Genomic DNA, 13754 nt, shown 5'->3' with positions numbered 1-13754 from the left:
CACAGTCACTCAGAAGTCATGCCGAGGCTCAAACAAACAGACTGTGACTATCACCTTGTTAAGTATTCCTTGTTTGTGCTGGATGTTTAATGTTAATAAACCTTATTGTGGAGTATTTTAAACCAACACTCGACACAAGGTTTTAGATCGAGAGTCAAGTTGTCTTTATTGCACCGGTGGGGAGACAGTCTGCTCTGTCTTAGCCAGACTTCTCCAAATAGTTACAGCAAACACTACATTTTTATACATTACAATAAGCATGGCCACCTCAGGTTAAATTCATTCCTGCCACCTGATTGGATCTTGGCCTGCATGCACCTTCACGGATTGGTTACGAATCTTAATATAAACATGTATAAGCTGCTTCCTCAACCAATCACTCAAACTGCTGAATGCTAATTAAAAGATACCTTGGCATGTGACCTAGGTAATGTTCTTACGGGCAGTTGAAATGCTGGACATCCTGTCTCCATTTAATTGTTTTATATCTCTCCAAAGGTCAGCTATCTTTGACCGCATCTTTATGGATATGGTCTTTCATGTTAGTCCCTGTCTTCCTTACACTATTCAGTGAAACTGCCAGCGATGTCAGTTTAACTATTTCCCCACTGCAAACCTGTTTTACTTATACACAATATACTTGTACCCAGTCACAGACAAATTATTATAAGAGCTTTTAGAAGCTACATCTGACCTTTTGATGGAGGGAGGGTCATTGATGAAGCAGCTGAAGATGGTTGGGCCGAGGACACTGCCCTGAGGAACCTTGCAACAATGTCCTGGGGCTGTGATGATTGACCTCCAACCACCACAACCATCTTCCTTTGTGCTAGGTATGGCTCCAGCCAGTGGAGAGTTTTCCCCCCTGATTCCCATTGACTTCGGTTTACTAGGGCTCCTTGATGCCACACTTGGTCAAATGCTGCCTTGATGTCAAGGGCAGTCACTCTCACCTCACCTCTGGAATTCAGCTCCTTTGTCCATGTTTATACCAAGCCTGTAATAACGTCTGGAGCCGAGAGGTTCTGGCAGAACTCAAACTGAGCATCGGTGAGCAGGTTTTTTAAAAATTTGTTTATGGGATGTGGGTGTTGCCGACAAGGCCCAGCATTTATTACCCATCCTTAATTGCCCTCGAGGTGGTGGTGAGCTGCCTTCTTGAACCGCTGCAGTCCATGTGGTGAAGGTACGCCCACAGTGCTGTTGGGGAGTTCCAGGATTTTGACCCAGGTTACTGGTAAGTGCCGGTTGATAGCACTGTCAATGACACCTTCCATCACTTTGCTGATGATTGAGAGTAGACTGATGGGGCAGTAATTGGCCAGATTGGATTTGTCCTGCTTTTTGTGGACAAGACATACCTGGGCAGTTTTCCACATTGTTGGATAGATGCCAGTGTTGCTGCTTTCATAGCGAGTGGATTCGTGTACAGGAGCAAGGATGTCTTGCTGCAGTTGGACAGGGTCTTGGTGAGACCACATCTTGAGTATTGTGTGCAATTTTGGTCTGAGGAAGGATGTTCTTGCCATGGAGGGAGTGCAGCGAAGATTCACCAGATCCCTGGGATGGCAGGAATGACATATGAGAGATTGGGTCGATTAGGCTTATATTCGCTGGAGTTTAGAAGAATGAGAGGGGATCTCATTGAAACTTATAAAATTCTAACAGGACTAGACAGACTAGATGCAGGAAGGATGTCCCCGATGGTCAGGGGAGTCCAAAACCAGGGGTCACAGGCTAAGGATAAGGGGTAAGCCATTTAGGACAGGTATGAGGAGGAATTTCTTCACCCAGAGAGTGGTGAACCTGTGGAATTCTCTACCACAAAAGGCAGTGAAGGCCAATTCATTAAATATATTCAAGGAGTTAGATATATTTAAGTCTAAAGGGATCAAGGGATATGGGGAGAAAGCAGGGACAGGGTACTTAATTTGGATGATCAGCCATGATCTCATTAAATGGCGGAGCAGGCTCGAGGGGCCGAATGGCCTACTCCTGCTCCTATCTTGTTTCCTCCCCTCCTTTCCCTGCCCCTGCACTTACTTAAAATCTGTTACATCTCCAACCTTTTCCAGTTCTGACAAAAGGTTAACTCTATTTCTCCCTCCACAGATGCTGCCTGACTTGTTGAGTATTTCCAGCATTTTCTGCTTTTATTTCAGATTTCCAGCATCCACAGTATTTTTTGTTTTTGTGACTATACGAAGCTGTTACATGACTCATCTGTGGGACAGTTTTCCAAATTTTGGTTCAAGTCCCCTGACATTAACGAGGATGACTTTGCAGGGTCGACTGGGCTGGTGTGCCTTTGTTGTGTCCGAATCCGCTGCCCAGGTTGATGCCGGGTGCTCCATCCAGTTTTATTCTCCTTATACTTCTTTGTTGCGGTTTGATACAACTGAGTGTCTCACTCGGCCATTTCAGACGGCAGTTAAGAACATATAAGAACATAAGAAATAGGAGCAGTAGTAGACCATTTGGCCCTTCGAGCCTGCTCCACCATTCAATACGATCATAGCTTATCATCTACCTCATCTCCTCTTTCCTGCACTATCCCATTATTATTCAAAAATCTATCGATCTCAGCCTTGAATATACTCAGCGACTGAGCCTCCACAGCCCTCTGGGGTAGAGAATTGCAAAGATTCACCGCCCTCTGAGTGAAGAAATTTCTCCTCATCTCAGTCCTAAATGGCCGACCCCTTATTCTGAGACTGTGACCCCTGGTTCGAGACTCCCCAGCCAGGGGAAACATCCTCCCTGCATCTACCCTGTCAAGCCCTGTAAGAATTTTGTATGTTTCAATGCGATCATCTCTCATTCTTCTAAACTCTAGAGAATATAGGCCTAGTCTACTCAATCACTCCTCATAGGACAATCCCCCCATCCCAGGAACCAGTCTGGTGAACCTTCATTGCACTCCCTCTATGGCAAGTATATCCTTCCTTAGGTAAGGAGACCAAAACTGTACACAATACTCCAGGTCTGGTCTCACCAGGGCCCTATGCAAATGCAATAAGACGGCTTTACTCTTATATTCAAATCCTCTTTTATTAAAGGCCAACATATCATTTGCTTTCCAAAATACTGCTGTACCTGTATGTTAACTTTCAGTGATTCGTGCACAAGGACACCCAGGTCCCTCTGAACAACATTTCCCAATCTCTTACCATTTAAAAAATACTCTGCTTTTCTATTTTTCCTACCAAGTGGATTACTTCACATTTCTCCACATTATATTCCATTTGCCATGTTCTTACCCACTCACATAGCCTGTCTATATCCCCTTGAAGCCTCCTTGCATCCTCCTCACACCTTAGATTTCCACCCAGCGTTGTATCATCAGCAAACTTGGATATATTACATTTGGTCCCCTCATCCAAATCATTGATGTAGATTGTGAATAGCTGAGGCCCAAGCACTGAACCCCACTCGTTACAGGCTGCCAACCCGAAAATGACCCGTTTATTCCTACTCTCTGTTTTCTGTCTGTTAACCAATCCTCAATCCATGCTAGTATATTACCCCCAATCCCAGGAGCCCTAATTTTGTTTAATAAACTCTTGTGTGGCACCTTATCAAAAGCCTTCTGAAAATCCAATACACATCCACTGGTTCCCCCCTTATCTATTCTGCTAGTTACAACCTCAAAAAAAACTCCCAACAGATTTGTCAAACATGATTTCCCTTTCATAAATCCATGTTCTCTGCCCAATCCTATTACTATTTTCTAAGTGCCCTGTTACCACGTCCTTAATAGTAGCTAGCATTTTCCCTACTACTGATGGGAGGCTCACAGGTCTGTCGTTCTGTTTTCTCTCTCCCTCCTTTCTTAAATAGTGTGTTTACATTTGCTACCTTCCAATCCGCAGGAACCGTTCTAGAATCGAGCCTGTTCTGCCATTCTATTAGATCACGGCTCAGCTGTATCTTAACTCCACTTACCCACTTCGGGTCCTTATCGCTCAACACTCTTGCCCAACAAAAATCTAGCAATCTCGGTTTTGAAATTTTAAATGGGCTCCCAGCCTCAGGAAATTGTCGGGGACAGAGTTCCAGATTTCCACCACACTGTGTGTGAAGAAGTGCTTCCCGACATCACCCCTGAACGGCCTGGCTCTAATTTTAAGGTTATGCCCCCTTGTTGGAGACGGCCAATCAGAGGAAAAGAGTTCCTTTCTATCTGCCCAATCAAATCATTTAATCAATTAGATCACCCCTTAATCTTCTATACTCGAGGGAATACGAGCCTAGTTTATGCAAGTGGCCCTCACAATTAAACCTTTTAAAATCTGGTGTAGTTCTGACGTGCTGTCCCTCTTCCAAGACCAATACAGGTGCCCAGAACTGAATGTAGAACTCCAGATAGGATCTACCCAGAGCTTTATACAACTGCAGCATAACTTACAGCCCTTGAGAGAAAGGATAACAGTCCATTCACCTTTTTTAATTATGTCCAATGGTCCACTAGTCTTTAGTACTCGGACCCTTGAATCCGTGCTCCTCCAGTTCCGAGCTTCTTAACATTTAGAAAATACTCGGTTCTGTCTCGCTTAGGTCTGAAGTGGCTGACCTCACAGTTTCATGGACACTGGGTGTTAGCGAGAGAATATTCACAGGATGAATCCCTCCCATATCAGTAATGGGTCAGTATTGGGCGACGGTCTATCAGTAACTCCCTCAGTGTACAGAATACACAGTGAATGGTTGGACCCTAGGAAGGACAGAGGGACCTTGGTGTGCATGTACATAGATCCCTGAAGGCAGCAGGACAGGTGGATAAGGTGGTTAAAAAGGCATATGGGATACTTGCCTTCATTAGCCGAGGCATAGAATATAAGAGCAGGGAGGTTATGATAGAGCTGTACAAAACACTAGTTAGGCCACAGCTGGAATACTGTGTGCAGTTCTGGTCGCCACACTTTAGGAAGGATGTGACTGCATTGGAGAGGGTGCAGAGGAGATTCACCAGGATGTTACCTGGGCTGGAGCGCTTCAGCTATGAAGAGAGACTGGACAGGCTGGGGTTGTTTCCCTTAGAGCAGAGAAGGCTGAGGGGGGACCTGATTGAGGTGTACAAAATTATGAAGGGCATAGATAGGGTAGATAGAAAGGAACTTTTCCCCTTAGTAGAGGGGTCAATAACCAGGGGGCATAGTTTCAAGGTAAGGGGCAGGAGGTTTAGAGGGGATTTGAGGAAAAACTTTTTCACCCAGAGGGTGGTTGGAATCTGGAACTCACTGCCTGAAAGGGTGGTAGAGGCAGGAGCCCTCACAACATTCAAGAAGCATTTAGATGAGCACTTGAAACGCCATAGCATACAAGGCTACGGACCAAGTGCTGGAAAATGGGATTAGAATAGACAGGGCTTGATGGCCGGCGCGGACACGATGGGCCAAAGGGTCTCTTGCTGTGCTGTATGAGTCTAGGTGCCCATTATCAGCTCGCACATCCAGCAAGTTACGGCGCAAGTTCTTTTTCCGGTTGAAGGCTGAGGGGAAAAGGTCTAATTAACGGGGGAATGCCCGCCCGCTCCAGCAAAATTCGGGCCAGTAGTTCAGTGAGCGAGTGGTTAATCTATGGAACAGCCTCCCCAGGAAGATGGTGCAAGCAGATAGTGTTGATTCATTCAAAGGGCAAATGAGATAGATTGCCCTCAGCGATGCAGTACATGAATCATCGGAGACATGACACGTGGTGAGGGTAGCATGCCAACATGTGACTGTGGACCTGTACAACAACAACCTCCATTTATATAGCATCTTTCATAGTAGTAAAACGTCCCTGGGCGAGTCACAGGAGTGTTATGAAATAAAATTTGACACCCAACCACATAAGGAGATATTGGTGCAGAAAGAGGTTGGGTTTTAAGCAGCGCCATAAAGGGGGAAAGAGAGGCGGAAAGGTTTAGGGAGGGAATTCCAGAGCTTAGGGCCACAGGCGGCTGAAGGCACGGCCGCCAAAGGTGGAGCGATTAAAAATGGAGATGTGCAGGAGGCCAGAACTGGAGGAGAGCAGAGAGCTCGGAGGGTTGTAGGGCTGGAGGAGGTTATAGATAGGGAGGAGGCCATGGAAGTGTGAGAGTGCGCGTGAGTGTGTGGTGTGAGAGGGAGTGTGAGCTCAGTCCCACACCGCTTGAGATCAGGCTAACTCAGCACAGGCTGAAGACAGAGCCTGGGCCTTTCCCGCTCTGTGTTTGGGGCTCAGGAGTGGAGCCTGTACCTGTGACCCAGCGAGGTGAGGTGGAGGATGCGCGGCAGTCATTTGCTGGAGAGGCTGTGTTTGGTACAAACTCCCCTCCGCCCTGGGGACCAGTCCAGCATCTCGTCTAGCTTCTAATCTCTTTTACTTCTTTTGGTTCTTTTATTCTTTTGTCCGATCGCAGCCCTGCCTTCGATCTAGTTCCTTTTCTCTCCAGTTTTGAAGAAGGGTCAAACCCGAAACGTCAACTCAAATTTCTCTCCACGGATGTTGCCTGACTTGCTGAGTTTTTCCAGCATTTTCTGTTGTTATTTCAGCATAAACACCCCTCCGCCTGGGGACCGGTCCGGTATAAACTCCCCTCTGCGCTGGTGACTGGTTCGGTAGAAACTCCCCTCCGCGCTGGGGACCGGTCCGGCATAAACACCGCTCCGCGCTGGGGACCGGTCCAGTATAAACTCCCCTCCGCACTGGGGCAAGCTCGCTACTCCAGGCCCTCTCCCCCCTCCCCCTCAAATAATACATCCAGCACCTGCAACATGCTTGAGTCTCACCAATTTATTTCCAAATTTAAACCCCCCGCCCCGCTCCACCCCACCCCACCACCCCCCACATCCCCCAGCGGCCTGCTGGTCCTGGAGATTCGGCCTGGGTCTGTACAATAAATAAGTGGCCGGATGGTCCTTAGCTTCCAGCTCTCTGGTAGAAGTAGATGTAGCCCAGGTCCTTGGGAGGCTTCTCCGAGGCACAGACCTGCTGATCATTGTAAATCACCCACCTGAGGGAGAGAGGGGACATAGAGAGAGTGCCGAGGCACAGACCTGCTGATCATTGTAAATCACCCACCTGAGGGAGAGAGGGGACATAGAGAGAGTGAGAGAGAGGGGAACAGAGTGAGAGAGGGGGGGGGGGCGAGAGAGCGGGCGGGGGCAGAGGGGGGGCGAGGGAGCGGGCGGGGGCAGAGGGGGGGGCGAGAGAGCGGGCGGGGGCAGAGGGGGTGGCGAGAGAGCGGGCGGGGGCAGAGGGGGAGGCGAGAGAGCGGGCGGGGGCAGAGGGGGAGGCGAGAGAGCGGGCGGGGGCAGAGGGGGAGGCGAGAGAGCGGGCGGGGGCAGAGGGGGAGGCGAGAGAGCGGGCGGGGGCAGAGGGGGGGAGAGAGAGCGGGCGGGGGCAGAGGGGGGGAGAGCGGGCGGGGGCAGAGGGGGGGAGAGAGAGCGGGCTGGGCAGGGGGGGGAGAGAGAGCGGGCGGGGGCAGAGGGGGGGAGAGAGAGCGGGCTGGGCAGGGGGGGAGAGAGAGCGGGCGGGGGCAGAGGGGGGGAGAGAGAGCGGGCGGGGGCAGAGGGGGGGAGAGAGAGCGGGCGGGGGCAGAGGGGGGGAGAGAGAGCGGGCGGGGGCAGAGGGGGGGAGAGAGAGCGGGCGGGGGCAGAGGGGGGGAGAGAGAGCGGGCGGGGGCAGAGAGAGCGGGCGGGGGCAGAGGGGGGGAGAGAGAGCGGGCGGGGGCAGAGGGGGGGAGAGAGAGCGGGCGGGGGCAGAGAGAGCGGGCGGGGGCAGAGGGGGGGAGAGAGCGCGGGCGGGGGCAGAGGGGGGGGAGAGAGAGCGGGCGGGGGCAGAGGGGGGGGAGAGAGAGCGGGCGGGGGCAGAGGGGGGGGAGAGAGAGCGGGCGGGGGCAGAGGGGGGGGAGAGAGAGCGGGCGGGGGCAGAGGGGGGGGAGAGAGCGCGGGCGGGGGCAGAGAGAGCGGGCGGGGGCAGAGAGAGAGCGGGCGGGGGCAGAGGGGGGGCCCCGAGCGGGCGGGGGCAGAGGGGGGGACCGAGTGGGCGGGGGCAGGGGGGGGGCCCCGAGCGGGCGGGGGCAGAGGGGGGGCCCCGAGCGGGCGGGGGCAGAGGGGGGGGACCGAGCGGGCGGGGGCAGAGGGGGGGCCCCGAGCGGGCGGGGGCAGAGGGGGGGGGGGCCCCGAGCGGGCGGGGGCAGAGGGGGGGGCCCCGAGCGGGCGGGGGCAGAGGGGGGGCCCCGAGCGGGCGGGGGCAGAGGGGGGGCCCCGAGCGGGCGGGGGCAGAGGGGGGGCCCCGAGCGGGCGGGGGCAGAGGGGGGGACCGAGTGGGCGGGGGCAGAGGGGGTGCCCCGAGTGGGCGGGGGCAGAGGGGGGGGCCCCGAGCGGGCGGGGGCAGAGGGGGGGGCCCCGAGCGGGCGGGGGCAGAGGGGGGGACCGAGCGGGCGGGGGCAGAGGGGGGGACCGAGCGGGCGGGGGCAGAGGGGGGGCCCCGAGCGGGCGGGGGCAGAGGGGGGGGCCCCGAGCGGGCGGGGGCAGAGGGGGGGCCCCGAGCGGGCGGGGGCAGAGGGGGGGCCCCGAGTGGGCGGGGACAGAGGGGGGGGCCCCGAGCGGGCGGGGGCAGAGGGGGGGCCCCGAGCGGGCGGGGGCAGAGGGGGGGCCCCGAGCGGGCGGGGGCAGAGGGGGGGCCCCGAGCGGGCGGGGGCAGAGGGGGGGACCGAGTGGGCGGGGGCAGAGGGGGGGACCGAGCGGGCGGGGGCAGAGGGGGGGGCCCCGAGCGGGCGGGGGCAGGGGGGGACCGAGTGGGCGGGGGCAGGGGGGGGGCCCCGAGCGGGCGGGGGCAGAGGGGGGGCCCCGAGCGGGCGGGGGCAGAGGGGGGGGACCGAGCGGGCGGGGGCAGAGGGGGGGCCCCGAGCGGGCGGGGGCAGAGGGGGGGACCGAGCGGGCGGGGGCAGAGGGGGGGACCGAGCGGGCGGGGGCAGAGGGGGGGACCGAGCGGGCGGGGGCAGAGGGGGGGACCGAGCGGGGCGGGGGCAGAGGGGGGGACCCGAGCGGGCGGGGGCAGAGGGGGGGCCCCGAGCGGGCGGGGGCAGAGGGGGGGCCCCGAGCGGGCGGGGGCAGAGGGGGGGACCGAGTGGGCGGGGGCAGAGGGGGGGCCCCGAGCGGGCGGGGGCAGGGGGGGGGCCCCGAGCGGGCGGGGGCAGAGGGGGGGCCCCGAGCGGGCGGGGGCAGAGGGGGGGACCGAGCGGGCGGGGGCAGAGAGGGGGCCCCGAGCGGGCGGGGGCAGAGGGGGGGACCGAGTGGGCGGGGGCAGAGGGGGGGACCGAGCGGGCGGGGGCAGAGGGGGGGACCGAGCGGGCGGGGGCAGAGGGGGGGCCCCGAGCGGGCGGGGGCAGAGGGGGGCCCCGAGCGGGCGGGGGCAGAGGGGGGGACCGAGCGGGCGGGGGCAGAGGGGGGGACCGAGCGGGCGGGGGCAGAGGGGGGGCCCCGAGCGGGCGGGGGCAGAGGGGGGGACCGAGCGGGCGGGGGCAGAGGGGGGGCCCCGAGCGGGCGGGGCAGAGGGGGGGACCGAGCGGGCGGGGGCAGAGGGGGGCGAGTGAGTGAGAAGGAGCGCAGGGGGAACGGAGAGAAACAGAGACACATACGTACAACACACAGATCCCCTCCCCCCGTACTCACCGACCCTCCTTCTTTATGTGACACACGTAATGACCGCACATTGTCGATGTCCCCATGTGACTGATGAAAGCAAAGAGCTGGTACTCTGCAGGGAGAAATCAAACAGTGAGAAGGGAAGACACAGTGGTGGATGGGAGGCCGTCCAAGGGGCGGGTGGACCGATACTGGTTCACCCCCTCCCTAACGCAGGTGTCACTGGACAGGGATCAGGAGCAGGAACCCGGGCTGATTCACCACCTCCCTACCCCAGGGGTCACTGGACAGGGATCAGGAGCAGAAGAACCTAAGAAACAGGAGCAAGAATTCGGACCTTCGAGCCTCTTCCTCCATTCAATAAGATCATGCAGGATGCAGAGAAACTACAGTATGATTTGGACAGGTTGGGTGATTGGGCAGAAGCATGGCAGATGCAGTATAATGTGGATAAATGCGAGGTTATCCACTTTGGTGGCAAAAACAGGAAGGCAAATGATCTGAATGGCAATAGATTGGGAGAAGGGGAAGTGCAACGAGACCTGGGTGTCCTTGTGCACCAGTCGCTGAAGGTAAGCATGCAGGTGCAGCAGGCGGTTAAGAAGGCAAATGGTATGTTGGCCTTCGTAGCAAGAGGTTTCGAGTACAAGAACAAGGATGTCTTGCTGCAGTTGTACAGGGCCTTGGTGAGACCACACCTTGAGTATTGTGTGCAGTTTTGGTCGCCTTATCTGAGGAAGGATGTTCTTGCCATGGAGGGAGTGCAGCGAAGATTCACCAGACTGATACCTGGGATGGCAGGAATGACGTATGAAGAGAGATTGGGTCAATTGGGTTTGTACTTGCTGGAGTTTAGAAGAATGAGAGGGGATCTCATTGAAACTTATAAAATTCTAACAGGACTAGATGCAGGAAGGATGTTCCTGATGGCGGGGGAGTCCAGAACCAGGGGTCACAGTCTAAGGCTAAGGGGTAAGCCATTTAGGACAGAGATGAGGAGGAATTTCTTCACCCAGAGAGTGGTGAACCTGTGGAATTCTCTACCACAGAAGGCAGTTGAGGCAAACTTATTAAATGGCGAAACAGGCTCGAGGGGCCGAATGGCATACTCCTGCTCCCATCTTCTATCGTGGCTGATCATCTACCTCATATCCTTATCCTTTGATTCCCGCAGTATCCAAAAATCTATCGATCTCTGTCTTGAATATACTCAATGACTCAGCCTCCACAGCCCAAAGATTCACCAGCCTGAGTGAAGAAATTTCTCCTCATCTCAGTCCTAAATGGCCGACCCCTTATTCAGAGACCGTGACCCCTGGTTCTAGACTCCCCAGTCAGGGGAAACATCCTCCTTGCAACTACCCTGTAAGAATTCTGCATGTTTCAATGAGATCACCTCTCAGTCTTCTAAACTCTAGAGAATATAGGCCCAGTCTACTCAATCTCACCTCACAGGACAATCCCCCCATCGCAGGAATCAGTCTGGTGAACCTTTGTTGCACTCCCTCTATGGCAGGTATATCCTTCCTTAGGTAAGGAGACCAAAACTGTCCACAATACTCCAGGTGTGGCCTCACCAGGGCCCTCTAGACACACGGGTTATGGGGAGAGATCGGGAATATGGTATTGAGATAGAGGATCAGCCATGATCTCACTGAATGGCGGAGCAGGCTCGAAGGGCCGACTCCGGCTCCTAATTTTCAATGTTTCTATATAATTGCAGTAAGACACCTTTACTCTTGTATTCAAATCCTCTTGTAATAAAGGATAACATAACTAATTGCTTGCTGTACCTTTGCGATTTGTGTACCCAGGTCCCTCTGAACACCAACATTTTCCAATCGCTCACCATTTAAAAAATAATCTGCTTTTCTATTTTTCCTACCGAAGTGGATAACTTCACATTTCTCCACATTATATTCCATTTGCCATGTTCTTGCCCACTCACATAGCCTGTCTATATCCCCTTGAAGCCTCCTTGCATCCTCCTCACAACTTACATTCCCACCCAGCTTTGTATCATCATCAAACTTGGATATTACATTTGGTCCCCTCATCCAAATCATTGATGTAGATTGTGAATAGCTGAGGCCCAAGCACTGATCCTTGCGGCACCCCACTAGTTACAGCCTGCCAACCCCAAAATGACCCGTTTATTCCTACTCTCTGTTTTCTGTCGGTTAACCAATCCTCAATCCACGCTAGTATATTACCCCCAATCCCATGAGCCCTAATTTTGTGTAATAACCTCTTGTGTGGCACCTTATCGAATGCCTTCTGAAAATCCAAATACACCACATGCACTGGTTCCCCCTTATCTATTCTGTTAGTTACAACCTCAAAAAACTAACAGATTTGTCAAACACGATTTCCCTTTCATAAATCCGTGTTGATTCTGCCCAATCCTATTATTATTTTCTAAGTGCCCTGTTACCATGTCCCTAATAATAGATTCTAGTATTTTCCCCACTACTGATGTCAGGCTAACTGGTCTGTAGTTCACCTTTTCCTCTGTCCCTCCTTTCTTAAATAGTGGGGTTACATTTGCTACCTTCCAATCTGTAGAAACCGCTCTAGAATCAATGGAACTTTGGAAAATGACAACCAATACACCCACTATCTCTGCAGCCACCTCTTTCAAAACCTGAGGATGCAGGCCATCAGGTCCGGGGGATTTGTCAGCTTTTAGTCCCATGAATTTCTCCAGTACTATTTCTTTACTAACACTAATTTCTTTCAGTTCCTCACTCACTCGACCCTTGGTTCTCCACTATTTCCAGAATTTTTTTGTGTCGTCTTCTGCCAAGACAGATAGAAATGATTTGTTTAATGTCTCAGCCATTTCCTTATTCCCCATTATAATTTCTCCTGTCTCTGCCTGTAAGGGACCCACCTTTACTTTAGTTGATTTCTTCCTTTTTACAATCTGCTTTTGTGTCTCTTGCTAGTTCACTCTCAGATTCTTCTTTCTCTATCAATTTCTTGGTCATTCTTTGCTGAATTCTAAAATCCACCCAATCCTCAGGTTTACTACTCTTTGGGCAACATTATAAGCTTCTTCTATTAATCTATTATCTTTAACTCTCTTGATAACCATGGGAGGACCAATTTACCCCTGGGGATTTTATTCCCTCAGGGAATGTATATTTGTTGCGAATTATGTACTGATTCTTTAAATGTTTGCCATTGCATGTCTACCGTCATATCTTTTAATTTAGTCTCCCAATCTACCTTAGCCAACTCGCCCTTCGTACCTACGTTATTTGCTTTGTTCAGATTTAAGCCCCTAGTTTCAGACTTGGCTAATTCATTCACAATCTCAATATAAAATTGTCTCAGATTATGATCACTCTTCCCCCGAGGCTCCTTTACGACAAGGTTATTACCAGGCTGTTTCTACCCCTCCCTAACCCAGGGGGTCACTGGCCAGGGACCAGGAACAGGAACCCGGGCTGATACACCCCTTCCCTAACCCAGGGGTACTGAAGCCAGTTGTCGCCCCCTGCCAAGGCTGACAGACATGGGATGGGGCCTTTCCTGCTCAGTGTGGCACAGTGCCATCGAGCTGCACCCACGAGCGGTGATGAGAAAGAAGCTGGTACTTACTTCCTGAGCCGTCCCTGACCTTGGGACCCGCAGGCACTGATTCGGAGATGGTCTCAGCTGCTGACCGGCCCTCGGACACATCCATGGCTGCCTCAGCATCCAAGTCATCGATGTGGCTGAATATCCAGTCCACAGCTCGTTCCAGGCTGTTACTCTGAGCATAGAGAGGAGACAGAGGGGTTTGAGACACACACACAGATCAACAGCGAGAGAGAGGGGGGAGGGAGGGCGAGGGGCGGGGCAGGATAGAGGGAGTGAGCGAGCGAGCCGAGGGGGGGGGGGGGAGGACACGCAGAGAGAGAGAGAGAGGGAGAGAGAGACAGCGAGCGCGAGGGGGACCCAGAGGGGGGGCGGGGGGGGACCCGGAGGGTGAGAGGGCGAGGGGGACCCGGAGCGAGCGAGGGCGAACCCGGAGCGAGCGAGGACGAGGGGGGACCCGGAGAGAGGGCGCGGGGACGGGGGGGGACCCGGAGCGAGGGCGCGCGGGCGAGGGGGACCCGGAGAGGGGGGGCGCGGGCGAGGGGGACCCGG

At 54.4% G+C, this 13754-nt stretch overlaps 1 protein-coding gene across 1 annotated transcript; it reads right to left on the bottom strand.

The window, feature by feature from the left end:
• Positions 1-6796: 6796 nt before the first annotated feature.
• LOC147091330 (ubiquitin carboxyl-terminal hydrolase 5-like) lies at positions 6797-13422 on the bottom strand. Its single transcript, XM_085976743.1, has 3 exons — positions 13224-13422; positions 9645-9729; positions 6797-6979 (listed from the first exon to the last, which is right to left on the bottom strand). Exons 1-3 carry the CDS (start codon positions 13306-13308, stop codon positions 6886-6888), a joined length of 264 nt encoding a protein of 87 aa, XP_085832869.1. The 5' UTR covers positions 13309-13422; the 3' UTR covers positions 6797-6885.
• Between the last annotated feature and the right edge of the window lie 332 nt (positions 13423-13754).

Source organism: Somniosus microcephalus, unplaced genomic scaffold, assembly GCF_052327205.1.
Source record: "Somniosus microcephalus isolate GS21.2 unplaced genomic scaffold, FLI_Smic_1.0 unresolved_chr3, whole genome shotgun sequence".
NCBI lineage: Eukaryota > Metazoa > Chordata > Chondrichthyes > Squaliformes > Somniosidae > Somniosus > Somniosus microcephalus.
The sequence above is the reverse complement of the archived record's forward strand: the minus strand, read 5'-3'. Positions and strand labels throughout refer to the sequence as shown.

Bases quoted from the DNA above. Each gene is read 5' to 3' on its own strand.
- LOC147091330 (XM_085976743.1), bottom strand. From the start codon at position 13,308: ATGGATGTGTCCGAGGGCCGGTCAGCAGCTGAGACCATCTCCGAATCA. The intron at 9,730-13,223 runs GTAAGTACCAGC...TTCTCCCTGCAG, and splicing joins GGTCAGGGACGGCTCAGGAA to AGTACCAGCTCTTTGCTTTC. The intron at 6,980-9,644 runs GTGAGTACGGGG...TCTCTCCCTCAG, and splicing joins CACATAAAGAAGGAGGGTCG to GTGGGTGATTTACAATGATC.